General features: G+C 42.3%; 1 protein-coding gene across 2 annotated transcripts in view; it reads left to right on the top strand.

Moving 5' to 3' along the window:
• Positions 1 to 24,437, top strand: part of LOC124741132 (ankyrin-3-like) — a 66,727-nt gene extending 42,290 nt beyond the window's left edge. For both annotated transcript variants that reach the window (XM_047248660.1, XM_047248661.1), the window contains 3 exons: positions 10,198 to 10,771; positions 14,713 to 14,859; positions 24,033 to 24,437. In XM_047248660.1, coding sequence (XP_047104616.1) covers positions 10,209 to 10,771; positions 14,713 to 14,859; positions 24,033 to 24,420 — 1,098 coding nt within the window. In that variant the 5' untranslated portion in view covers positions 10,198 to 10,208 and the 3' untranslated portion in view covers positions 24,421 to 24,437. The remainder of the gene's footprint in view (positions 1 to 10,197; positions 10,772 to 14,712; positions 14,860 to 24,032) is intronic.
• The last annotated feature ends 2,610 nt before the right edge of the window (positions 24,438 to 27,047 follow it).

The raw sequence follows: 27,047 nt of genomic DNA on the forward strand, positions 1-27,047 counted from the left end.
CTCGTCTAAATGCGCTCTGACCTGCAGCCACAGAACATCGCGTATCCAGTGACATACGTACTGTTCTATGAAGTGAGTAAGCTTTACTTTGCAGTTGTTGCCGGTAGTAATACCTTGAATTCAGTATAAAGAGCGGCAAAGTAGAGACTAGTATTACAATTACATAGCCGCCCAGAACAAGGTTGTAACAGACAAAATTAATTTCCTTTTTCAGGAAGAAGGAAACATTCTGTTGCACACAGGTTTATACCGCGAAAGACGAAGTTACAATGAAACAAGTGTACTGACCTCGTTATTTGACTAACAAGCACTTGTAAGGGTCACATGTAGATTAAAAAACAACTGATTGAAATATAATCTTGCTCTACATACCTAATCTGGTGATTTTGCCACTATTAACACCCCTTCTTCGATACTTCTGTACACTACTGGCCATTAAAATTGCTACACCACGAAGATGACGTGCTACAGACGCGAAATTTAAGACGGGAAGAAGATGCTGTAATATGCAAATGATTAGCTTTCCAGAGCATTCACACAAGGTTGGTGCCGGTGGCGACACCTACAACGTGCTGACATGAGGAAAGTTTCCAACCGATTTCTCATCCACAAACAGCAGTTGACCGGCGTTGCCTGGCGGATCGTTGTGATGCCTCATGTAAGGAGGAGAAATGCGTGCCATCACGTTTCCGACTTTGATAAAGGTCGGATTGTAGCCTATCGCGATTGCGGTTTATCGTATCGCGACATTGTTGCTCGCGTTGGTAGAGATCCAATGACTGTTAGCAGAAAATGGAATCGGTGGGTTCAGGAGGATAATACAGAGCGCCGTTCTGGCTCCCAACGGCCTCGTATCACTGGCAGTCGAGGTGACAGCCATCTTATCCGCACGGCTGTAACGGGTCGTGCAGCCACGTCTCGATCCCTGAGTCAACAGATGGGGACGTTTGCAAGACAACGACCATCTGCACGAACAGTTCGACGACGTTTGCAGCAGCACGGATTATCAGCTCGGAGACCGTGGCTGCGGTTACCTTTGACGCTGCATCCGCAGACAGGAGCGCCTGCGATGGTGTACTCAACGACGAACCTGGGTGCAGGAATGGCAAAACGTCATTTTTCGGATGAACCCAGGTTCTGTTTCGGCATCACGATGGTCGTATCCATGTTTGCCGACATCGCGGTGAACGCACACTGGAAGCGTGTATTGGTCATCGCATACCACTGCACAAAAATTTGCGACTACAAAAACTTTTCCCCTATTTGGCATTATTTGGTCTTTGCTGACTGGGCTACACGGCATCACTTAGCACACTCCGCTGCACAATGAACGCCCTTAGACTTCTCACTATCACAATCAAATTGTGGGAGACCAGGTATCGCCCATTAACTGATGTTGCATAGAATGATTTGGATTTTCCTCTTTCCTCTGATATCGAAGTAGCACTCAGCACAAAGAAGGGAACTCGCACAATAAGGACGCTGCGAGGGGTCTTCATGGATAGCACGAGGTAAACAACGCAAAAGCTCTTAAGGAACATAAATTATTTGACCGAAACACTGAACTGAAAGGTACACAGAGGTACAGGTACGGATTCAGCTCATATCCTCTTGTGTTAACTAGCTGATCTAACTAGTATAGTCAGTGGCTTCCTATTTAAAATACAAAAGTAGAAACAGGACGTGAAATGTGTTTCCAACATGACTACCGAACTCGGATAGAGTGCGAATGAATACGTAACAGCTGAGAACAGCATGATTTAATTATAAACAAACAGTCTGAGAGAAACTGTATTAGTTAATGAATAAAAATGAATTATGCAAAGTGGAAATTCTACAAATCTAGAGGTTAGTGATCGATGAAAAAAATGTTGGGACATTTAAGAAGCAGTGAAGCTGGAAGCATTTAAAGTCACAGAGGCCCATACACACACAGCAAAATGGCAAAACAACGCATGCTATCAATGAAAGCTGGGCATAAACATTAAATGGATGCGAATGAAAGACAGCGACAAATCAAAACAACAGGCGCAAGAAAGTAAAACCAAGAAGGATGAAAGAAATCTGTAGGAAAATTGAAAACCAACTACTTCTAATAAAAACTGATGTTATGCGAGGGAAGATGGGAAGTAAACGTGTTGAAATAAGGTTCCGGATTGCACTAGGCTAAAATAAGATGAAGGAACAGATCGAAAGTCTTGCGACGGAGAACGACTGTCCTCGAGGGTGAAAGATGATGAATTTCGATTAAGAACCCTGTGATCAGTCGTGTTGGTAATGTGATCGTGCTGAATTACTTTCAGCCTAAAAAAAGGAAGCCAGCAAGGAAGCGATAAGATATCTTCAGATATTCTGAAATAAGTAAAGATATTGACAAAACAGATGTATTACGATCAACACTACCTTGCAGAATGAGTGTAGTAAACTATCTTGCAGAATCAGTAAAGTCAGTCTGATTTTACTTTGTTATATGATAACTATAATTATGTATTAAAAATTACGATATGATATACTGAAAGAAAAGTTCCTATGCAGAATAGATGTAAGTGCCCGAGTACATTTTCTGATACTGTACTTGTGGAAAGAAGATTAAAGAAAGCAGACTGTACATATTACCTGAATTTGTGAACATAGGTAAATCCTCTGATCATGAAATGAGACGTTATGAGCCAATACGAGTAATTTATATAGAAGGGGTAAGAACGGAAGTAAAAAAACTCATTTAAAACAGCCTGCCGCCGTTAATCAAGTATCAAACGAATAAGAAAGGAGTTTAAAAAAAAAAAATTCCGCAAATGAAACTTCGGTGCTGAGGAGTATAAATACACTACTTCAGGCAGAAATTCCAGGAACGTGTCTAAATCAAAACTTCCGTTTGAAAACTAAATATAATATCCTGGAGCAAAAATTGTGAAAGACTTCTTATGTGCTTTCACAGTAAAATGTTGAACATCAAATGCAGATAAAACTCAAACGAGGAAGCACAAGTCAAAGGATGGCCACAGGCTAACTTTACGGAAAGGTTGGTATTCAGTGTACTTGGTTTGGCACTGGAAGCAGCGATCGAGGGGAAATGGTCTATAAAAGACATAATATATTGAACTTATTACAGAGGACTGGGTAAAGTGGTGATTGTAAAAAGTGTGACAGTCTTCAGTTGCACGCTCATAATACCTATTTAGGCTTCCATTTCCACTAATCCTAAGCTCTATTTGTACTAATTCGTTTGTGGGCAAAGAATGTGCAGGAGAGAAAGACCTCGGCACCTTCTTTCCGATCCTGCGTTCAACGGTATGTAGTCCCCAGCTCTAGAACATCTCTCATAGAAACAAACTCTGGCTGACGTCAAGAATCTTGTACAATTAACCGAAGCCATGCATATTCCGTGTTAACTACTGAATTAATTCATTTGCTCTCTTACTAGAAGTTAATATTTATGAACTCTCGTGGGCGGAGTCGACTGGAACGAAATTAACATATCTTCCAACGGTTAATTTACACGATGTCCAAAAAACATCATTCATTTAAATTCAAACCAAGAGTCTTAACCCCATATCTCTTGAAAATACCTTCGTATCAGAATCTGCCCACTTGAAATCCATATCCTACAAGAAATCCATATCCTACAAACAAAAAATTGTCACTGGTTACACAGACAAAAATCTTCTCATAATTCAACAAATCTAAAATTTAGCAAATAATACAAATGACAAATCAGTAAACATTCAAAAATGGCCTTCGGAAAGTTGCTGTAGAAGGCAACGTTCGTTAATGTTATTCTTCGACGCATCTATTGTTGGTAATGCATGCAAATATCTTCGGAATCGATATTTTCAAAATATTTTGTGTAAGCAAAAATTAACTGCGAGCCATAGTTCTATTGAAATCATCTAAAAGAGTAGTTTCAAATGCTTTCGCCACAATATGATCGTGTTTCATTTTTCCTTTGCAAACTATGCTACTTCTTCCGTCTGTCCCACAACAATGGTCCGCTCCTCCTCCTCCTCCATGTTGGAGACTTTACTATTTACAAACACGGCAATGTTTATACTCTCTCTCTCTCTCTCTCTCTCTCTCTCTCTCTCTCTCTCTCTCTCTCTCTCTCTGCTACAACAGCTGTTAAAACTCGTTTCAGTCCAGCAAGAGAGAACAGTTTATCCTCTGCTGACTAGAATCATACGACGAATTAAATGATTAATACGTTTCATTGCCTGCTGAGCAGGCAAGCCTTAAATTCTACGTCTATTCTCAAATGAATTCAGACATTACAGGCAAAGTTTAACAGTAGGTGCTAGTAATTAAATTATAAACACGACGGTTCGCAACACAGCTGAAAGAGAACAGGCAATATTTATGTTTTCTCCCTCATTTTTAATGAGCTTTGGGGCACGATTGTGTCGAGTTGCCACATTTCTTGGCATGCAAGTACACAGAGGTAACCAGCAAGCAAATTTCCGTACATAAAATTCAGAGCTGAAATTACTTTTCACGTCATAGTGTCGGATATCTATACTTGTCGGCCGAATACCTACGAGGGATTGGGCTTATTTAACAGAGAGAGAGAGAGAGAGAGAGAGAGAGAGAGAGAGAGAGAGAGAGAGAGAGAGAGAGAGAGAATAATTGTCGTAGTTCACACTACTACAATGTGTTAATATCCTCGAGGCGTCATTTCTGACTTTAAGAAAAATAGTTTCCTGTAAACAACTGTTTCCCTAAACATTTTGTCAAAACGACTTTCACCCACACCGTACACATTGTGCCAGATTCATTAGCTAGCAGAATGTAAAAAGTTCGCAGTACTATAAAAATTCTAAACAAAACATTGTCTTGCCCTGTGAAAGACACTGTAGTGTCAAGTCATACACCTGCTGTTTCTGGAATAGTAGCGACGGAGAAATCGGCTGGAGGTGCACTTTTCGTCCGCTATGATCAGTCATGTGAAGCAAGCAAGAAGAGGGCGAGGAATTCCTGTCTCTAGCAGAACGTGTCCTCATGCCTTGTGGTCTACCTGCCATAGAAAGAGTGTAACGATACTTTGAACGGAAGGAAGTTGGACTTATATGAACGCTGGCCTGTTAAGGAAACAATGTGTCACAGGATGTCATCAACGTTACGAGGAAGCAGGGAGCACCCTTACTACTATACTCTATAGCACGAAGTCACACAGATCCAGTGTTGTCAGAGAAGAAAGTAAGAATCAATTAGCAGAATCACGATGGATATTAGCGCTTTTCTTCTGTCAGAACGGATTGTGTAGGCTGTAAGGCTCATCTAAGAAACTCAACAGCATAAAATAAGTCAGACCTTCTATATACTCCTTCCATCTTTCTGCTTTCCCTTCTTTGCTTAGAACTGGTTTTCCATCTGAGCTCTTGATATTCATACAAGTGGCTCTTTTCTCCAAAGCTCTCTTTAGTTTTCCTGTAGGCAGTATCTATCTTACCCTAGTGAGATAAGCCTCTACATCCTTACATTTGTCCTCTAGGCATCACTGCTTAACCATTTTGCGCTTCCTGTCGATCTCATTTTTGAGACGTTTGTATTCCTTTTTGCCTCCTTCATTTACTGCATTTTTATATTTTCTCCTTTCATCAATCAAATTCAGTATCTCTTCTGTTACCCACGGATTTCTACTAGACCTCGTCTTTTTACCTACTTGATCCTCCGCTGCCTTCACTACTTCATCCCTCAGAGCTACCCATTCTTCTTCTACTGTATTTATTTCCCCCATTCTTGTCAATTGTTCCCTTATACTCTCCCTGAAACTCTGTACAACCTCTGGTTCTTTCAGTTTATCCAGGTCCCATCTCCTTAAATTCCCATCTTTTTGCAGTTTCTTCAGTCTACAGTCTACAGTTCATAACCAATAGATTGAGATCAGAGTCCACATGTGCCCCTGGAAATGTCTTACAATTTGAAGCCTGGTTCCTAAATCTCTGTCTCACCATTATATAATCTTTCTGAAACCTTTTAGTATCTCCAGGGTTCTTCCATGTATACAGAGTTCTTTCATGATTCCTGAACAAAGTGTTAGCTATGTTTAAGTTATGCTCTGTGCAAAATTCTACCAGACGGATTCCTCTTTAATTTCTTACCCCCAATCCATATTCACCCGCTATGTTTCCTTCTCTCTCTTTTCCTACTCTCGAATTCCAGTCACCCATGACTATTAAATTTTCGTCTCCCTGCACTAGCTGAATAATTTCTTTGATCTCATCATACAATTGATCAATTTCGTCATGTGCAGAGCTAGTAGGCATGGACTTCGTGTCTATCTTGGCCACAATAATGCGTTCACTATGCTGTTTGTAGTATTCTACAAACACTCCTTTTTTTATTCATTATTAAACCTACTCCTGCATTACCCCTATTTGATTTTGTATTTATAACCCAGTATTCACCTGACCAAAAGCCTTGTTCCTCCTGCCACCAAACGTGACGGATTCCCACTATATCTATCTTTAACCTATCCATTTCCCTTTTTAAATGTTCTAACCTACCTGCCCGATTAAGGGATCTGACATTCCACGCTCCGATCCGTAGAACGCCAGTTTTATTTCTCCTGATAATGACATCCTCTTGAGTAGTCCCCGCCCGGAGATGCGAATGGGGGACTATTTTACCTCCGGAATATTTTACCCAAGAGGACGCCATCATCATTTAATCATACAGTAAAGCTGCATGCCCTCGGGACAAATTACGGCTGTAGTTTCCTCTTGCTTTCAGCCGTTCGCAGTACCAGCACAGCAAGGCCGTTTTGGTTATTGTTACAAGGCCAGATCAGCCAATCATCCAGACTGTTGCCCTTGCAACTACTGAAAAGGCTGCTGCCCCTCTTCAGGAACCACACGTTTGTCTGGCCTCTCAACAGATACCCCTCCGTTGTGGTTGCACCTACGGTACGGCTATCTGTATCGCTGAGGCACGCAAGCCTCCCCACCAACGGCAAGGTCCATGGTTCATGGGGGGGGGGGGGGGATTTTGCTTAGAGCACAATTTAACCACTAACAGTTTGTTTGAATCATGAAAGACAATTGTGTACATGTTAGGAGTCAGAATGCACCTCACTATTTGATACGTACTACATAGTCCTAATATTTATTATTACTTAACAAATGAAAATGTGCTCGGATGGAACCTTCTTCTCTCATAATGACTCTGGAAGTTGCTAATGTCCATTCCAATCAGCTGGAAATTTATTTCCTGAACCAGAGATTACGAGTTGCAATCTTCATTTCAATCAACGACGTGGAAAGAAGTCCCCCTCTTAAGAAAAATGAAGAAAGACATTGTTATCTAACAATCTATACAGAGTACGATATATTGTCTTAGAAATATTAGATCATGGTTGGCCGTCTATTCAGAAAATACTGTCTGAAAAACTAGTTTCGTCGATTATTTGCCTATTTCTGGACCAGTTGGTTGATAAAGACCAGATGCCATCAGACACGTGGAATTACAGTGGAAGGCCCCATCACATCAAAAACGCCCCTGAGGGGTGGAAGAAAGTGATACACTAATATCAAAAGCTGTCAAATGTTTTCTCATTAATAAAAAACCTTCAAGAGGGCGTCGAGTACTTTCGCTGATTAATTCCTAATTTGGATGGAAAAAGGATAAAGAAGTCTGCAATTCATACTGATGAGACGACTGTAAAGATTCCAAATTGATGGCAACGTGAAATCGTTTCTGACTTGTGTGACCCACTCACGGAAATTACACTGTAGAAGAAAACATCGCCACCACTGGAAGTTATACAAATATTGAAAAGTAGTTTAATGCACGTTGTACTCATTGGAAAGCTAGTAAACAACTTTAATGATGGACGAAATGAAACCACTTCCTCACGGTTTTCCTGGGAAACGACACACCGACAAGTAAATACCTGTTGCAATTTGTGGAACATTCGGTAATGAAGACCGGTAGGGCTACCTTAAAGGTCATGCCTCTCCTAGGGCACCATCACGGCACTCCTATTGAGAGAGACTCTATGAAGAAAAACCTGTGGGGGTGGACAGCAAACAGAGAACCGGTGCAGAAGACACAAATGACAAGCAGCCACATCCACTCATTCGCCCTTGGTCTGCAGACCTGCTGCAGACCACTGCATGGTGTGTGGTCGAACCACTGTCCTCCCGAATGTGAGTCCAGAGTGTCTCACCGCCGCGCCCTGCATATCCAGTCCACTACTTGCATTTCACACACGTTTCTCTGCCGGTTACATGGCGCAGACACGCACGAAGATTGTGTCTCCAAAATATGCTGAAGGTGATGGGGACCATGGCTCTCTGTCTACTAATAATTCAGACGCGATCCCGCTAAGTATCTCGGCAAATTTGTGATTACCTAGAAAACCGTTTGAGTGAAAGACTCTGCGGAAGCTCAGTGTAAGCTACAGTCGCATTGCGAGTGTCACAATAAAGTAGAATACTACACCACTGATCTCAGGATACATTAAACATTTATAAGACAATGACGTCTGATCCTTAGACGAGGAACATACCGATGCTCGAAGACTGTATGGAAATGTAAACCGCTTTACAGCTTTTACCGCTTCGTTTATTTACATGCAGCACCACTTGGATGTAGGAAAATACGGTAACAACACCTTTAAACAACAGTAAAAAGTCGTTCATTATGCGATTACAACGCCAGTGTCCAAAGTTTTGAGCCTATAACATTGAGTGCATACTTGGTATGGGGAGGCGAAAAAAACCGCAAAGCGATATAAAACGCAAGCAAATGTACAACTAACTAATGAGGGATGGGAAAGGAAGACTTGGGTTGGACGGGTGGCTTCCAGAGGCCTGCAGTGTACGTGTTGGCCTGCGACCCTGCGCTGACCTCCGGCGCTACGCTCTGTTCAGCACTGCCTCGGCGTCTCCATCCACGTCGAGCTGGCGTGACAGAAGCCTTGGGACGAATCCTTAGGCGCTCTCCCGGCACCGTAACGGTCCGGCAGACCTCTTACGCTGGTGGAATGGAGGTGCTAATTCGGGACGATTCGAAAAAAGTGGACGCCGTGCTCGCGAAACCCATTTGTCTGAATCTAGGAAACCAGTTTACATTGTAGGGTGGGGAACTGTTTCACTGACTCCGTCGTTTGCCCCCTCATACCACCAGGAGAGTCAAGAGTGATGTCGGAGCTGTGATAGAGCTTACTTTGGTTTAACCATGACGTATCTGTCATCTAATAACCATCCGAACGTTCTGTGGGGCAAAGATGCTATACAAACACGTCCACGCCAAAAGGAGATATAAATATATATTTGTGCGAAAGTTCCATAACACACGTTCTGGAAATGGAGGCAACGAGTTTAATTCCTAAACTGCTCAACCTGGAAATACCTGGGTACACCATAGCTTGCAACATTCGGATAAAATGGCGACATGATTTATGATTGTATTATGCAGCATTGTTTACCACGGAGGTGGGCGCTGAATCTTTTTCTTAAGAAAGAAGACACAGATATCAATCTGTTAAAAGGAGAGTTAAACTTACTAATGAATTCAGACTCTTACAGTGGTTCAGAACGGTTCAAATGGCTCTGAGCACTATGGGACTTAACATCGGAGGTCCAGTCCAATAGAACCTAGAACTACTTAAACCTAAGGACGTCACACACATCCATACCCGAGGCAGGATTAGAACCTGCGACCGTAGCAGGCGCGCGGTTCCAGATTGAAGCGCCTAGAACCGCTCAGTCAAGGCGGCCTGTAAAGTTTAATCGTGCCTACCCTGAGACATTCACCGAGGAAACCGATTTCTGCATTACATGTACATTGCTTCTGATGAGGTGTCACGGATCTGAGGAACCTGAGATAAGGAGGAAGAAAATTTTTCTCAGAGGTGCCACGAGCTTGGATTTAAATAGAAGTCCTGTAACTTTAGGGCTGAAAGACGTTTGTTGCTTCGCCAATTTTTTTGCTATGACATAAATAAACCATCTTTTGACTGAGAACGATAACATTTTTAGAAGGTGAAAGCAGTCTATCGTAGCACCGCGCTGGTAGTTACAAACCTTAGGTGATCACGAAGCAGTACGGGCCCTTGTCATTTGAAGGAAACTGGTGACGTTGCAATCGATTTAGGGTGTACAACACTTTTATCAGCTGTTGTTTCACACAGGTATGCATGCGCCTCGTACAAGTGTTGAGGATGCAGTGTGAGGGCTGCTCAGTGGCACTGTGTTTCAGGACCACCCACCATGTCGGCAGTTACGGAGGTTCAGAACAACACAACCGAGGCCCTGGCCGCCCTGGTAGACGGGGGTGACGGCGCCCTGGTGACGCTGGTGGCGGGCGAGACGAGGGTGGCGGCTCACAGGGCCGTGTTGGCGGCCGCGAGCCCCGTGTTCGCAGCGATGTTCGCGCACGACATGCTGGAGGCCAGCTGCGGCCAGGTGAGCATCGACGACGTGGAGGGCCCGGTGCTGAGGCTCCTGGTCGCCTACACGTATACCCTGCAGGCCCCCCAGCTGCCCGACACGGCCGCCCAGCTGCTCTCGGCGGCCGACAAGTACGGCTTGTCGGCCCTGAAGGCTGCCTGCGAGCGGCAGCTGATCTCGCAGTTGGCCGTCGAGACCGCAGCGGCGACGGCCGTCACGGCAGTGAGGCACTCGTGCCCGGACGCCACCAGGGCTGCCGTCGCCTTCATAAAGGACCACCTGCAGGTGATGGCCACGCGGGGCTGGGCGGACGCTGTGCTCGAGTACCCGCAAGAAGTCATTGAAGTCTGCAGTATGCTCGGTGAGCCACCTGCAGAAGCCAGGTAAGCACGATTCCCTTTTTGGCAGCGCTAGTGTGAATTTGACCTCGTCCTTGCTTTGTTCGTCATGGGTTTCTTTGCTGCCTACGTTGCGTAACACCTTAACTTGATCTGCTTACTGATCATCAGTCACAATGCTAAGTCTCTCGCTGTTTTCACTTCTACTGCTTCTATCAATTTCGCCTTTCTCTGATTTACTCTGATTCCCTGTTCTGTACTCATTAGACTGTTCATTCCATTCAGCAAACCCTGTAATTTTTCTTCACAGTCACTGAGGGAATCAGTCATCAACAAATCTTATATCATTTCACCCTGAATTTTAATTCCACTCTTCAATCTTTCCTTTATTTCCGTCATCGCTTCTTCGGTATATAGATTGAACAGTAGAGGCGAAAGATTACATCCCTGTCTGACACCCTTTTTAACCCGAATACTTCGCTCTTGGTCTTCCACTGTTATTTTACCTTCTTGTCTCTTGTACATATTGCAAATTACTCTTTTCCTCTGCCTTACCCGTATTTTTCTCAGAATTTCAAACATCTTGCAACATTTGAGATTGCCGAACGCTTTCGCCAGGACCACAAATCCTATGAACGTTAGGAACGTCAATTTTCTTTTCCGTTCTCCTGTGTATTGTCCTTCTTAGCAACTGGGATGCTTGAGCTGTTAAGCTGATTGTGCGATAATTCTCACACTTCTCTGCTCTTGCAGTCTTCCAAATCGTGCAGATTATATTTCTCTCAAAGTCAGATTGTATATTGCCAGACTCATACATTCTACACAACAGTGAGAATAGACCTTTTGCCACCTCCTCCAATGATTTTAGAACTTCTGATTGAATGTTGTCTATACCTTTTCTGATTGAATGTTGTCTATACCTTTTGCCTTCTTTGATCTTAAATTTTCCAAAGCGCTTTCAAAATCTGATTCTAATCACCAATATTTTCCATACCGACTCCTGCTTGTTCTTCTGTCACGCCATCAGACAAGTTGTTCCAATCAGAGAGGCCTTCAGTGTACTCTTTCCAACTATCCGATCTCGCCTCTGTATTTAACACTGGAATTCCCATTGTGCGCTTCATGTTACCACGCTTGCTTTTAATTCCGTGGAAGATTGCTTTGAATTTTCTATATGCTGCGTCAGTCTTCCCAAGAATCATTTCTTCTTTGATTTCTTCACATTTTTCGTGCAGTCATTTCACATTAGCTTCTCTGCACTTCCTATTAATTTCATCCTTAAGTGACATACTTCTCAATTACTGAATTTTCCTGAATATTTTTGAACTTCTGTCTTTGATTGATCAACTGAAGGATTTCTTATGTTTCCCATGGTTTCTTCGCAGTTAGCTTCTTTGTACCTACGTTTTTCTTTCCAACTATTGAGCTGTTAATTATCGCAGTATCTGTAGCCTCAGAGAACATAAATCTCATCTCTTCTTTCCTTAGTACTACTGTATTCCACTTCTTTGTACATCGATTGCTCCTGACGAGTCTCGTAAAATTCAGCCTACTCTTCATCATTGCTAAATTGTTACGAGTCTAAATCTACTCCTGGGTATGCTTTACAGTCCAGTATCTGATTTCAAAATCTGACTTTAAACCTCCCATGTTTCGGTCCTTTCTCAAGTATACCCCCTTGTCTCAAGATTCTTGAATAGACTATACCAGCTATTACTAGGATAAATTTACTATTGAACTTAACTAGCCTTACTTCTCTCCTATTCCTATTATCAAGTACATATTCTCGTGTAACCGTTTCTTCTACTCCTTCGCCTACGGTTGCGTTTCAGTCCCTCCATGACTATCACATATGTACCGAATTACCTGTTCAATATCCTCATACTTTCTCTCTCTTCACCTTCAACTTGCGACGTCATCATGTATACCTGAACTATGCATGTTGTTGGTTTGCTTTCGATTCTCACGAGAACATCTATACTCATCCGTTCACAGTATCTCACTTTCTGCCCTGACTTTCTATTGATACTGAATCCTACTCTTATCTCCTGCTGTTGCTACTACCCTATTCTCATATGACCAGAAATCCTTTCCTTTCCTTTACTTTTCTTTCCTTTACGCGTCACTGACACCCACTACAGCTAGATACGTCCTCAGCATTTCCCTTTTCTTATTTTCTAGCTTCTCAACCACATACAAATTCCTTACTTTCCACATGACGACTCGTAGAACGTTATCCTTTTGCTGATTACTCAACTTTTTTTCCATGGTCACCTCCCCCTTGTGCCTCCTCGCCTGGAGGTTTGAATGGGGGACTAGTCTTGCCAATGGAGAGTCTGTACAGCACAGACTCAATGAATCACATGCCTCATTGACGGACGTTATGAATCTTTAAGCAGTGGTTTACATTGCCTTCTGTGTCCTCATGTTGTTGATCATTGCCAATTCTTCCTCATTTAGGACCAGTTTCAGGCCTCAATGGAAAGAGAGTGCCGTGAAGCTCTGTCGGCCCCTCCGCCCTCTTTGGAAAGGCTGTTGGCTGAAAGAGGGTGACACCTGATGCTGGAAGTCTTCAGACACCAATGCTGATTATTCGTATTCAAAATTCAAGTGATGGTGAGGTTCAAACCTGGGACTGAGGACTTTCCTGATTACTGAAAAAGACGCTACCCCTGGGTGACTGGCCCCAAAGAGCAGGGTGTGACTCCCTGAGATATCCAGTCAAGCAGGAGCTATGAGCACTGGGGCTACTCATGCACACTGGGGGCAAACAAGAAGAGAATACTCCAGCCAGCACAGTAACATTGTCACACTCAAGGCTGTGCCTTACAATCACATTTCCTTCTCGTCTCTGTTCAGCTATCGCCCCGAATTTTTTCCGTGCATTCCCTTTTACAGAGCAGACAGGAAATCTCTGCCCCCCCTGTCGTGTTTGAAGTTCCCTATGGCGTTACCAGAGGTCGTCCACGGAATCCTATGAGGTTTTCCGCTACTGGGATACAGCAGATTATATTCGCTGTCCACTTACAGGTGTAAGACATATCTCCCACAACGTCAGTATTGATGTGACGTTTTCATCCAGCTATCATTTGTTGCCTCTGTCTCTCGGATACATATGCTCCATACAAGTCTATTTTGTTTCCTTTCGAATTTAAAAAAAAAATCCATATTAAATAGACTACAGGTTACTTCACAAGTTGTAAACATTGTCCATCAGATAAAATTGCATACACTGTGTAACCCATATTTTTTCTTTTAATGGTGACCTCTACTGCAAACTGCTCAACACGAAAATTGTTGTTTAAGAAACACATCACCACTGCTGTCTTTTCAATTAATCGAATTGTGGAGACAGTACATGCATATATACAGTTCTATTTGCTTTACCCAAATGCAGATTTTGAATATACTCTTGATAACTTTTATAGCATAGCTCTTGTAATTCTTGTCCATCTTCTTCATTCCCTCGGGCTTCACATCAAACAGCGCCTGCATATCCATGACCATATAGTTTAAACAGTAAGTTGATACCCCAACTTATCAGTTTGTTTCTCTATTGCTGGATCTCTGTCTCTCTGTCTCTCTCTCTCTCTCTCTTCCTCCTGTGATATAATTTAGCAACCATATATCAGTTTTCAAATTACCTCACAACCAAAAGTAGCAGCCAGTTGACTTTAACTGCTTCTAAATTCTGTCTGATAGTTGTTCTGTCAGGGCAGCAAAATTGTTGGCCCTTATGTTTGGAATTTGGTTTGTGCTTCATTTTGAACAATTTGTTGTTTTGCATCTTAAGCTACGCCAGTGGGGAATATAGCAGAAGTAGTGCAGAAAAAGACCAGTTAATTGGTGGCACAGTCACGTTAAGTGAGGGGCTGGTGTTGTTGGCACTGTGTGTTCTGTTGCCCCGATGGACAGTCCTTCAGCTGTATCGCCTGCAGTGAGCCCCTGTGTGAACACGCCCACCCACACAGTGTTTCTCTGTGCAGCTCGCCGACCGCCACAGGGGGCGGGTCCACCCCCAACTCTGACTGTCAACCCCACAGCGGCCACAGCCGGACTCCTGCTGCAGCTGCGCCTCCCACGTCTGCCCGACACACCCCTCCACCTGATGACGCAGCCGTCTCGCGCTTCCGGTGAGTTGTGTTGCCACACGTGACCAAGTCTTACCCTCAGAGTACTGCTTATTTTGGCATTAACCAGCCGATATAGTGAATAAAATAAAATACAGATTCCTTCAGTTTTTGGATAGAGGTTACAGTTGCCATTAAACATTACTCCTTTCTCACTTTTTTGGCTATGATATTTTGAAGATTGAGCACATATGCAGAACATTTCTCGTTCTCTGCATTTGCAGTGAGAATTACGTTCAGTTCAGAGTCACTCAACTGTAGTTACGTAGGAAGTGTCCCATTCAAATCATACCCATTCCCAAAGATTCTTTTTATATTGATGTGTTGAATCTAGATTTTGTTTTTAGTGACGATTGTGTGTCTTACAAATTGATTCTGAATTAAATGCGTGTGGAAACAGGATTTTTCACACAATTGCACTCAACAAAACGTATGTGAATGGTTGTAGATATAAGCTGTTGAAGACACTGAGTAAGAAATAGCGAAAATAAGGTAAACAGAAATACAAGTAATAATGACAAAAAGTTAATATTTAGTACAGTAATGAGGATACAGATTGTTTTGGGTATGTCTTAAAATGTAATTCGAATATTCCTTAAATGGTTCCCTGGTCAGTTACATCTGTAGTGACTATTGGAAATCTGTGCCGCACTGTAACAGGAACCCAGATTTGCTGCTTATTGCAGGCAGTCTCCTTGAGCAGTCGGCTGCCTGAGCACACCTCCACTTCTGACTCAGCTTCTCATCGACACTTGCACTAGAGTTTATCCCGGGGGACTTGTGGGAAGAGTAGCAAAAGGGAAATCGAATCGGTGGATGTTACCCTACTGCAGAGGATGTACATGAGAACCTCTGGCGGGAGTGTTTGCAAACCATGGGTAAAAAACATCATCCACAACGGTAATTCCATCTACGCCAACAAACGCACTCAGCTGGTCTAATGGTTGAGGTATCTGCTCTCGAGAAGTGAGAAATGCAGTGGGTGTGGCTGAGTGGAGATGCGTACAGCACTGTATGGCTCGTCACTCGTAAACAATTTCCTGCAACTGATGATGGAGGTCACCAGGTGTGATGAGTAGTGGTTTTCATTCACCGAGGAGACGTTTTGCATAATTCCATGGTATAGTTAACTTTTATTTTTAGAAATGAGCAACCGACGTGGGCAAAGATAGTTGGTCCTAATGAAAATATATATATATATATATATATATATATATATATATATATATATATATATATATATATATATATATATATATATATATATATATATATATATATATATAATATATATAGTTTCCACAATGATGGTGGTGCCACTACAGCGGAGTTACTAAATAGAGTTTTCCTTAATTCCTTCACGAAAAAAGGCAAAGTAACTATTCAAGAATGCGAAACCAGAACAGCTGTTAGCGTGAGTGACATAAAAGTATATATTTTAGGTGTTGTGAAGCAACTCAAATCACTTAAGAAAGGCAACTCTTCTGGTCCAGATGGAATACGAATCAGGTTCCTTTCAGAGTATGCAGACACAATAGTGCCTTTCTTAGCAATCATATACAACCGTTCACTTGGCGAATGGTCTGTTCCTAAAGACTGGAAAGTAGCAAAGGTCACACCAATACTCAAGAAAGGAAATAGGAGTAACCTATTGAATTACAGACGCATACTACTGACCTCAATTTGCAGTAGCATTTTGGAGAATATACTTTACTCGAACATTATGACTCACCTTGAAGAAAATGACTTATCGATACATAACCAACACGGATTCAGAAAATATCGTTCTTGTGCAACACAGCTAGCTATTTATGCCCATGAAGTAAGGAGTGCTGTCGACAAGGGATCTAAGATCGATTCCATATTCTTAGATTTCCAGAAGGGTTTGATACCATTTCTAACAAGAGACTATTACATGGTGTATACGACCCGGAAGATCCGGGAAAGACCTAGGAATTTTTTCATCTGGAGGAAAACCAGGAAAAACGGGAATTTTCTAGAATCCCGGGAGTTTTCCATTGATTTAGTTTTCAGTTAATTTTTTGTCATTTTGACTGGTAATAACCGATACTCTAACAAAGGACATTACTGTATACCGCTACTGCAGAATAATACTGCAGCAACAAAATATGAACGAGGGAATGAAATATAAATTCCAAAGGAAATGCTTCATATATAAACAAAAAACACACAGCGCTCATACAAGTGTCTGCCAACAGCAAAATGTGTGAAAGGCTGTAGGAAGACAATGCAGTGCTTAGTAACAACAAAGTACCTCCGATGAGCGTTAAGTCTCAACTGTTCACATCAGATTCATTTAAGCAGTTACGAGCGGAACCACGCGCATGCGCAGTTGAGTCGTGTCTGAGTAGTACCTTCTCCCGCTTCTGGAAACAGGAATGTCGCTGTTGGTTCTGTACGCAGCAAACCGGAGTATCTGAACCAGGCGCCAATTTCTGTGGCGAGGGGGGGAAATTCGTATTGTTGAGGAAATATCATAGATCCAGGGTTGATGCGCAGATCAGGTTGACTTGTAGTGGGGAGGGGGGGTGATCTGTGTTCACATTTAGTGACTTTGCTGTTTCCTCTTTGTTCACTGCTGTCATGTCAAATGAAAGAGAGTGGTTTCTGTGGCTGGGAGATATCAAGTGAATTAAAATACATTCACACAATTACGGAAGATTAAAATATGTCATTAGTTCCAGATTTTAATACAATTTCCACCTATCTGACAGTCAAGCATTAATTATCTTGCAGAACAATGAAGTTACTTTTGTCGCTTTGCTGAAGTAATTCGGCTTTTATTGATCTTTTCCGCTGAGGCAGCCAGTTTGTTTGAAACAAAGTGTTCAATTCCACACTATTGGCTAGTTTCAACTGTTCGCTGCATTTCAAGGGCACGTTTTCATCTTCTACAGGGTGTATACGACCCGGGACAACCGAGAGATCTGGGAAAAACCCGGGAACTTATTCATCCGGGAGAAAACCAGGAAAAACCCGGGAATTTTTTAGAATTCTGGGAATTTTTCATTGTTTTAGTTTTCAGTTAAATTTCTGTAATTTTGACTGGCAAGAACCGTTAGAACAAATGATATTACTGTATCCCGCAACTGCAGAATAATACTGCAACAATGAAACTTAACGAGAGAAAAAAAACCAAAATAACTTAAAATGCAAAGGAAATGCGCCATACACGACGACGACACAGAGTCCTCATGCAAGCGTCTGCCAACAGCAAAACGTGTCAAAGGCTTTGGGAAGGCTGTGCAATACTTCATAACAACAAATTCCCTCCGATGACCGTGAAGTCACAACTGTTTACATTACATTCGTGTTAGCAGTTACGAGCGAGCTCATGCGCATGCGCAGTTGAGTCGCGTTTGAGAAGCAGATTCTCCCACTTCTGGCTACAGGAATGTGGCTCTCCGCTGTGCAAGCAGTCGCAGCAAGCAGCTAGATGGTACCGGGAAAAGGGGGCGCCAAATTCATATTCTCAAGGAAAAAAACTTGTTTCACAAAGCGCCTAGCATCCAGCGCACGTTGATCAATCAATCATTTATATGATTTTGAAACGCATCCTTGTTGGTTTCTGAACACATTTTAAGTTCATTTCTGAATGAATCGTAAGTTGATTTTTGAATGTGTGCGTAGTGTACGTGATGTCTGTCAGGAGAATCCTAATCGCATCTAGAAAATAATCTTTCTGCAGACAAAAGGGGATGGGGCCGTACGAGCTGAGCGGAGTAAAGCCGAACGGATAAATGCCAGTCGCTGTCTGATTATGTGGTTGATTGGGTTTTCGAATGATCAGCTTTCTTATAATTCGTAGCGAAATCCATAGATTCAGTCTACGAGAATGGAAATGAACGACTGGAGGAATAACAAGTGGGTAAGATTACGTATTATCTTCTCGTTGTATCCAAGAAAATGAAATTTTGACAGAAACTTTCTGCCCAGATTGCTACACTAGTAAGGACCAGTTGTACAGCCCCTGGCTAGCAGCCGCTTAAGTTGTGATTCGGAAGTAACGCAGAAAACGTTTTGTACGAATTTGTAACAACGCCTAATGGCAGAACAATCGTGGGGTAACTAAACCGGTGATTCTGGCAGTGTTACTGAAGTTAATCGGCGAACAAATTTTGACAGTAGCAGGAATGTCCACAGAATTGGTGATGACAAGATTGTTAGAACGAGGAAGCAGAATAAACGGGGACATCACACAAATTATGGAAGGACGAGACTATTCCTAATTTATATAAGAATTTCGTAATACTACTTTCCGATCTCATGCTTGAGAAACTGGTGCGTATGAATGAAATGTGAAACTATTTCCTAACATAAAGCTTTTTGCTTGTTGTAGGCCTAATAGGCATTTGATATATGTACTTACTGAATTATATTCTATCGTGTATTAAAAATGACTATCTGTGCCAATACAGTCTCGCTAATTTGGTGTGTAAGTGTGTGTGTGTGTGTGTGTGTGTGTGTGTGTGTGTGTGTGTGTGTGTGTGTTATAAAATTTGCTACAATATTAGAAAGGCCTGTTTTGTTTTATTTAGCATACATCGACAAAATAGACGTAATCAGATCCAGAAACCACACCAGTCTTGGGTATTATTTGTATTAACAGCTTTTTCAGTATTAGGTAACGAAATTTCGAATTTTCATGCAGCAAAAAGTTTGACCAACTTTGGTGAGGTAATAGATTCTTGTGCAGAAAGCAAAAGCACGCCATTTAAAGCTGTAGCAAGATTAGAGAGAAAAAATGCTAGGAGGTAAGTATTGAAATGTGTACTTTCTTGCTTGTCTCTTGTCTATATTGGTTTTATGCATCCTATATTTCACTTTTGTCACGCAAACAGGAAGTTATTAGCTATTAGGCAATAAAGAGTCCAAATTTTCTGTAGAGTTCTTGTTCTCCCAATTACAAATATTCCCATCCGCTATTAATGGCGAGTTTTTTTAAAAATAAAGAGGGGCAGGCTGTCAAACTGGCTGACTGGGAGCAGGAGAGGCACCACAGGACATTTCTATTTCCACAGTCCTGAATATAGTTTGATGTCATCGCTTACAAAATATACCCGTTTCAATTCCACAGAGTGAAATACAGTGACGTGCGATAGGAGAATGCTGTACGAAGAGCCGTGGCACTGCGCTTCGGCACACTTCAGACCATATAACATGTCGTATATTTTCTCGAACACGTATGTTTTTGTTCCAAATTTTTCAGAATGATGTGTTTTACAAGATGCCCTAGGGTACGTTCGAAAATTCGATTTTTTTGGTGTTGACCGGTTCGCAAATATCGTAGATGCGAGGCTGATGCGCAGAGAAGTCTGAACTACAGTGGGCAGTCACCACGTGGCCCGTGTTGACGTTCAGTGGTTTTCCTGTTTCTCCTTCGTTTACTCTCGCGTCACATGAAAGCAAAACGGGTATCTTTGGCCGGGAGGTATCAAGTGAATTAAAATATATTCACATAATTACCGAAGGCTGATATACATTATTAGTTTCAGATTTTAATTTGTTTCCACGTTTCTGACAGTCAAGCATCAATCGCCTTGCAGAACAATGAAGTTATTTTTGTCTCTTTGCTAAAGAAATTTGGCTTTCATTAACCTTTTCCGCAGAGGCATCCAATGTATTTGAAACGAAATGTTTAATTTCACAGTACTGGCTAGTTTCAACTGTTCGCTGCATTTCAAGTGCAAGTTTTCATCTTCTAGCACGAACGGCATTATGCCATACTAATGAACCAAACGTGAGATACTGCAGTACTGGTACTCCCAGAAAATTTACATCTGAATCTGGACATACGAATGTGCGCTTTAAGTTGCAGTTTAAATGTGCACATTTTAGTATGGTTCACGAAATTCTGATCTCTTGGAGTACCCTGTGACGTCTTACTGCTTTTACAACGTAATGTAAGATCTTTTAATGTGTTCCACGTACGTACATACGGGCTTCCTACGTCATGTTAGCTGCGCAAGCTCGGGGCGCCTCTTACCTGGCGCTCTCCGGCAGCTGCTGGAACGAACCTGTTTCCAGCAGGTCGTGGAAAAATATTGCGAATGTTGGTTTGAAAAGCATTAATTTCAAAGTAAATATCTTTTAACGTAAGTTGGACTATGCGCGAGGATGTACCATGAAATTCTTAAATCAGAGTGTTTGACTCCATCTAAAAATCAACTCTTTGATGACAAGCCATGTAGAAGAATTTCGAACCCTGGAGATCAGACATTTATGTCATTATTAAAAATTTTACTGCCACATTTGTGTGATGTGTCTTTAAGTGTAACACGCGCAAAAAATCAACATTATCTCGAAAGATTAGCTTCTCTTGCAGCTTATTAACCTTAGTGACCAATATTATATGTGGAAGCTTTGCTTTTCTTGTAGCAACACTATGTATATTAATGTAAGCCATTAACTCGTGTGTTACCGCTGCTTAACAGGGATGTTGCTATTGGCTGACTACATTCTACGCCCATGTCCAAAACCATAACCATTCAAAGGATTGATAAGTTTTGCACTTCCGAGGGAAAATATACTGTCACTTAAGACAGAAAAAGTGTTTTCACGCGGGAGAAAGTGTATTTTTAAGCGGGAAATCCGGGAAAAATCCGGGAATTTTTTTCCTTGTCCACGTATACATCCAGTATTAATCAAATTTGATACGTATGAAGTATCGTCTCTGTTGTGTGACTGGATTCTTGATTTCCTTGCAGAGATGTCACAGTTCATACTGATAGACGGCAAATCATCGAGTAGAATAGAAGTCGTATACGACGTTCCGCAAGGTAGTGTCATAGGCCCTCTGCTGTTCCTGATTTACATAAATGATCTAGGTGATAATCTGAGCTGCCCCCTTAGATTGTTTGCAGATGACGCTGTAATTTACCGTCTAGTAAAATCATCAGACGATCAATTCCAATTACAAAATGATCTAGAGAGAATTTCTGTATGATGCGGGAAGTGTCAGTTTGCACCAAACAAAGAAAAGTGGGAGGTCATCGACATGGGTACTAAGAGGAATCCGCTAAATTTTGGGTATACGATAAATCGCACAAATTTAAGGGCTGTCAATTCGACTTAATACCTAGGGATTACAATTACGAGCAACTTAAATTGGAATGACCACATAGATAATGTTGTGGGAAAGGCGAAACAAAGACTGCGCTTTGTTGGCAGAAACTCGGAAGATGCAACAAACCTACCAAAGAGAGACTACATTACACTTGTACGTCCTCTGCTGGAATATTGCTGCACGGTGTGGGATCCTTACCAGGTATGATTGGCGGAGGACAGCGAAAAAGTGCAAAGAAGGGAAGTTCGTTTTGTGTTATCGCGCAATATGGGTGAGAGAGTCACTGATATGATACGCGAGTTGGTGTGGCAGTCAATGAAACAGACGGTTTTCTTTGCGACGAGATCTGTTTACGAAATTTCAATTGCCAGCTTTCTCTTCCGATGGCAAATATGTTCTTGACATCCACCTATGTAGGACGAAATGATCAACATAATAATAAAATAAGAGAAATCGGAGCTCCAATGGAAAGATTGAGGTGTTCCTTTTTCCTACACGCCATTTGAGAGTGGAATGGTGGAGAAATAGTATGAAACAGGTTCATTCAACCCTCTGCCAGGCACTTCAGTGTGAATTGCAGAGTAACCATGTAGATGTAGATGTTGATTCCCTCCTGTATAGAGATTAAAGTACTTCCTGCTTTGATTGACCAAGATAATCAGCTGCAGATATCGACTTTGGAATCCAGTGAACATTCAAAACCCTCCTGCACCTCAGGCAGGCAACAGAAGCACACCCATTTCGACTGGCAGTCATGGAAGACACAAAGAATTAGTATTGAAATTATATCAGAAGCAGGCAACAAACAGAAATTATTCAATTTTCGTGCATACAAATCATGCGGGTAATAGCACGTAATTTGGCACAGGAAGTACATACCTACAAGTAAAAAAATTTTAAAAACGCTCAATATAAGATGATACACACCTATATGTGCTACATGCACACTCAAAACATCATGGATAGTGTCGAATTGTATACTTAGTCTCCAGGATAATAGTATTAATTATGCAGCACATGCTGATATCAAAATCAGTATGCTCCGTAGAGAATGTGAAACAAAGCAGAAAAAAATAGAACGCCAGGATGAGATGCAAAACTTGGAAAGGTAAGAAGTGGGGAAATGTTTGGGATGCAAACAGAACAGGTTATGTTACAACGAAAAAAGTGAGAAACTTAGTGTTAGAGAAGGAAGCAATGGACTTACAGCACACACAATAACAAACTAGGTCAATGAAAAACAGAGAATAAAGTTTTTGGGGATGAATCGGTAGCTTTCAGAGAAGGTAGAAAAAGATCAAATAGGTAAAAAACAGGGCCAAATAGAAATCCTTGGTCAATGCAAGAGATACTGAGTTCAACTGTTACAAGAAGAAACTACAAAAATTCAGCAAATAAAGCACGCAAAAGGAAATAGGAATGTTTAACAAATTATTGACAAGTGGAAAATGGATAAGGAGGACTGTGTAGAATGTGTGTGTGTGTGTGTGTGTGTGTGTGTGTGTGTGTGTGTGTGTCAGGGAGAGTCGACCTGGTGCCCTTGTTGTATTTGAAATATGTCGACAGACTTATTGTGTACGAAGCAGTGACTTTTATGTTTTTTGTCGTACGTCAGGAAATTTCCATGTTACTGGTCTGAATCACTTAGCTGTCTGGTGAGGACATTGTATTTCAGTACTTGCAGATGCGTTTAGTTTCTATTGTTTTCTTCCTAAGTGACTCAAGGAATTGGTACCCAGAGAAGGTAGTTTTGGGGTGTGTTTGAATGTAGATGAAGGATTGGGTAGCAGCTGCATGCCGAGGTGAAAGGAGGCGGATCTGTGGAGTGAACTATGAGGGAATGTGCCAAATGTATTTGTTACGGGATGGAGTGCACCTATTTTTAATGGGAGATGGCTGAAGTTTTTGATTATGGGCTAGTGCTGTGGATCTGTCTGTAATACGCTGGTTAACCTGTATCGCAGAAGCGAGATTTCTAGATTTGTGACTTGTCGCTCGGAAGAAGTGTATTCCGAATTGTTGGCAGTTTTGCGGCTGTGACAGTGTGTGTGTCGATAGTAGAGAGTAAGTGTGTCGATGTTTTGTGCAGGAGCCTTTCTGATGCAGAGCGAGGCAGGAGGCTGAGAGAGGTGGCCGAGGAGGGGGCGGTGGAGGAGATGCGGGCGTTGCATGCAGCCTTGTCGGAGATGTGGGGGAGGGACGAAGACGGGTTCACCGCCCTGCACTGCGCTGCAGAGAGAGGCGACGCGGCTGGGGTGCGGCTGCTGCTCTCTGCGGCGTCCGACCCCAACGCCAGGACTCAGTGGGGGCTGACGCCGCTGCACTTGGCGGCATACAATGGCAACACAGAAGTGGCGGCTGCGTTGCTGCAGGCCGGAGCCGACAGGGGGGTGAGGACTGATAGTGGGAGGACCCCCCTGGACTTCGCCCGGCAGCGAAACCGGCAGCAGCTCGTCGAGATGCTGAGAGAGCATTAATACGTGCCAGTAGTACTTCATTGTATAGGATATTAAAATAAAAAATTGAAAAAAAAAGATCGCTTTCTCTATTCATTTCTACCTTTTGCAGTCCACACAATTACTCCAGTAACACCACAACTACTGCAACAACAGGAGATATCTGTAAACCAACGTGACAAACCTTCCTTTTGAGAATTCACTCTGTAAAACATTTCACAAGCAATTTCTGCAAAAGCACAGCAACAATTGCAAAATACTCCATTTATAAACTCCACTTCTCTCTCCCTCTCTGTCTTGTGTTTCTCGTCCCATATACAGTATTCAAACAGCTTACAAGAGTACAGCCGACCTCTCTCACAACCGCCTGTATTTCGAAATGTAAACACCCAATCTCTTCCAAGACACAAATGCGAGAATACCAGTTGTTGTGCGTTAATGTTAGTTCTTTCCACCAGTCTCCTACATTACCTAATTACTGCAAACCATTTGCTAGCAGTGTCTATGTTGCTACCTCACATCACTGCGAACTGCACCATACTCAGATTACTGGCATATAAGTTGTTCAGTTAGAATGTATCTTCACTTGCGACCTCACACTGAATTCTGTGCGTGCACTGCACAAGTACTTTTCCTGTTTAATTGCAATGTCACATTGGTAGCAGTGCTCGCACCACATCATGCTCACACCATCTGCAGCCTTCTTGCCAGCTCACCTTCAAATAAAGAGAATTGAAGAACCACCTAAAATCATTACTCCTAAACGCCTCCCTTGCTGCTCTTACAGAACAAACTACCATCTCTCAAGGAATTATACACAATCACGTGGGACATGCAGCCATCACTGGAATTATACGGCAGTTTCCCCAAATTACACTTTTGCGTCTCTGTAGATGCTTTCGAAGCAGACAACATGTGGAACATTCATTCCCCTGTCTGCTGTGATACAATTAGACTTGGCATCCCCGTGCGTGCATGTGTGACCAAAGCGGCAGACTGCATTCTGAACAAGAGCTTCTGTGGCCCTCATGTGGCGGCGTTACACACGGAAGCTCCTCAACATTCTCTGTGAGGAAGCAGCGGCGCCAGGAGACAGTATTGACTTGCTGAGTGACCTCCACGGCATTGATGAATACTTCAGGCTCTGCCAGTTGATCCTCAACATAAATAAATGTAATATACTGTGCATAGACAGGAAAAGAAATCCACAACTACACTGCTGATCACAAATTGCTCGAAACAGTAAGTCACCTACCGTAAAATATCTAGCAGTAACTATCCAGAGCCACCTTGCGTGCAATGACCAAAAATACCAATTGGTAACAAACTGCAGTGCATCTTTCCTCAGCGATTCCATAATCACATGTTTTGGGCTCCTAAATCCAAATTTCGTGCTTCCTGCCCTGTAGTATGTCGACTTCACAACGAAAGCCTCAAAATTTTCCGACTTTTCTCAGATTTTCATTTATTTCACAAAGACTACGTGTTTCTCAAAGTTGAAAACCCAACACAAAATTAAATTGGACAAACTCTTCTACAACATGCAGCAATCAGCAGTGATTTTCTGACGGCGAGTACTGACCGCGCTAGAGCGTCCTAAAAAAACGCTGACTCCCCAAAATTCGGATCGCGCCTAACGCCATTCACCTGTTGCACTCTGCTATTACGGCACTTTGGAACGGTATGGCACGCGTCTGCAGACCGAAAACAGCCCCAGAACTCCACCTGTGTTCTTCGCATCGTCAAACACAATAGCACTCAAGGCAGCCATCCGCTGTCGAAACGGACGTCATATATTTTGAAACGTGTTCGCATTTATTTAAACTAGTGCTTGTAAGTGTGTGGCTGGTATCTGAGAAATGGCTAAAATTTATTTTGATATCGAAATACGTAAATCTCAGTCCAGTGCGACAGAAATGTGTAAAAATTAAATTTTGAACGGAAGTATGCGAAGCACATGCTACACGATGCGAAATCCAGGCTAGCCCGTACAGTGACCAATTCGCCTGCGAGAGCGCAGGTGGTTTTCAATGTAATTTATACATACCATTTGTAAGCAAAACAGATAACTGAAATTAAAATATTGGTCCTGAATACTGTGAATCCTTATCTTTAAACTTGTAAACAATAACTGCACCAGATCTGAAGTCGTGTCTATTGTGCAAATGAAGATAAAATGTAACGCATCCCGCATTGTGTCAAAACTGCTCCAAAATTCACAAGATAACGCCTTTCTGAGATAATTTACCGATTAGGACAGTTTGAGTACCACAGCTGTTCCGGCCTTTTCCTGTTGCAGCCGCGATGCTAGAAATATCTTTGAACTACTCGTCTATTAAGAGCTCTGAATGGAAAGTAAGAAACCCGGAGAACATCTGGCGTGCATTTCCTCGCCATGTTACAGTTTTAGGTGGAACCTTTAACCTGCCACCTCTGCAGTGGGCGACATAGGTGGCTGACACTGACGGCAGGGCCAGGGAATCGTGAGAAACTGATCCAGGTGCTTTACTCAAAAACTACCTCGGGCCATTAATCTAAGAAACGAGTCGTGAAGACAGCATCTTACACTTGCAAGTGACAAATAGACCCGAACTTTTCGAATCTGTTAGGGTAGAACGGGGAATCAGCTATGCCAAGACCGTTACAGT

This window comes from Schistocerca piceifrons, unplaced genomic scaffold, assembly GCF_021461385.2.
Source record: "Schistocerca piceifrons isolate TAMUIC-IGC-003096 unplaced genomic scaffold, iqSchPice1.1 HiC_scaffold_1872, whole genome shotgun sequence".
In the NCBI taxonomy this organism is placed as follows: Eukaryota; Metazoa; Arthropoda; class Insecta; order Orthoptera; family Acrididae; genus Schistocerca; species Schistocerca piceifrons.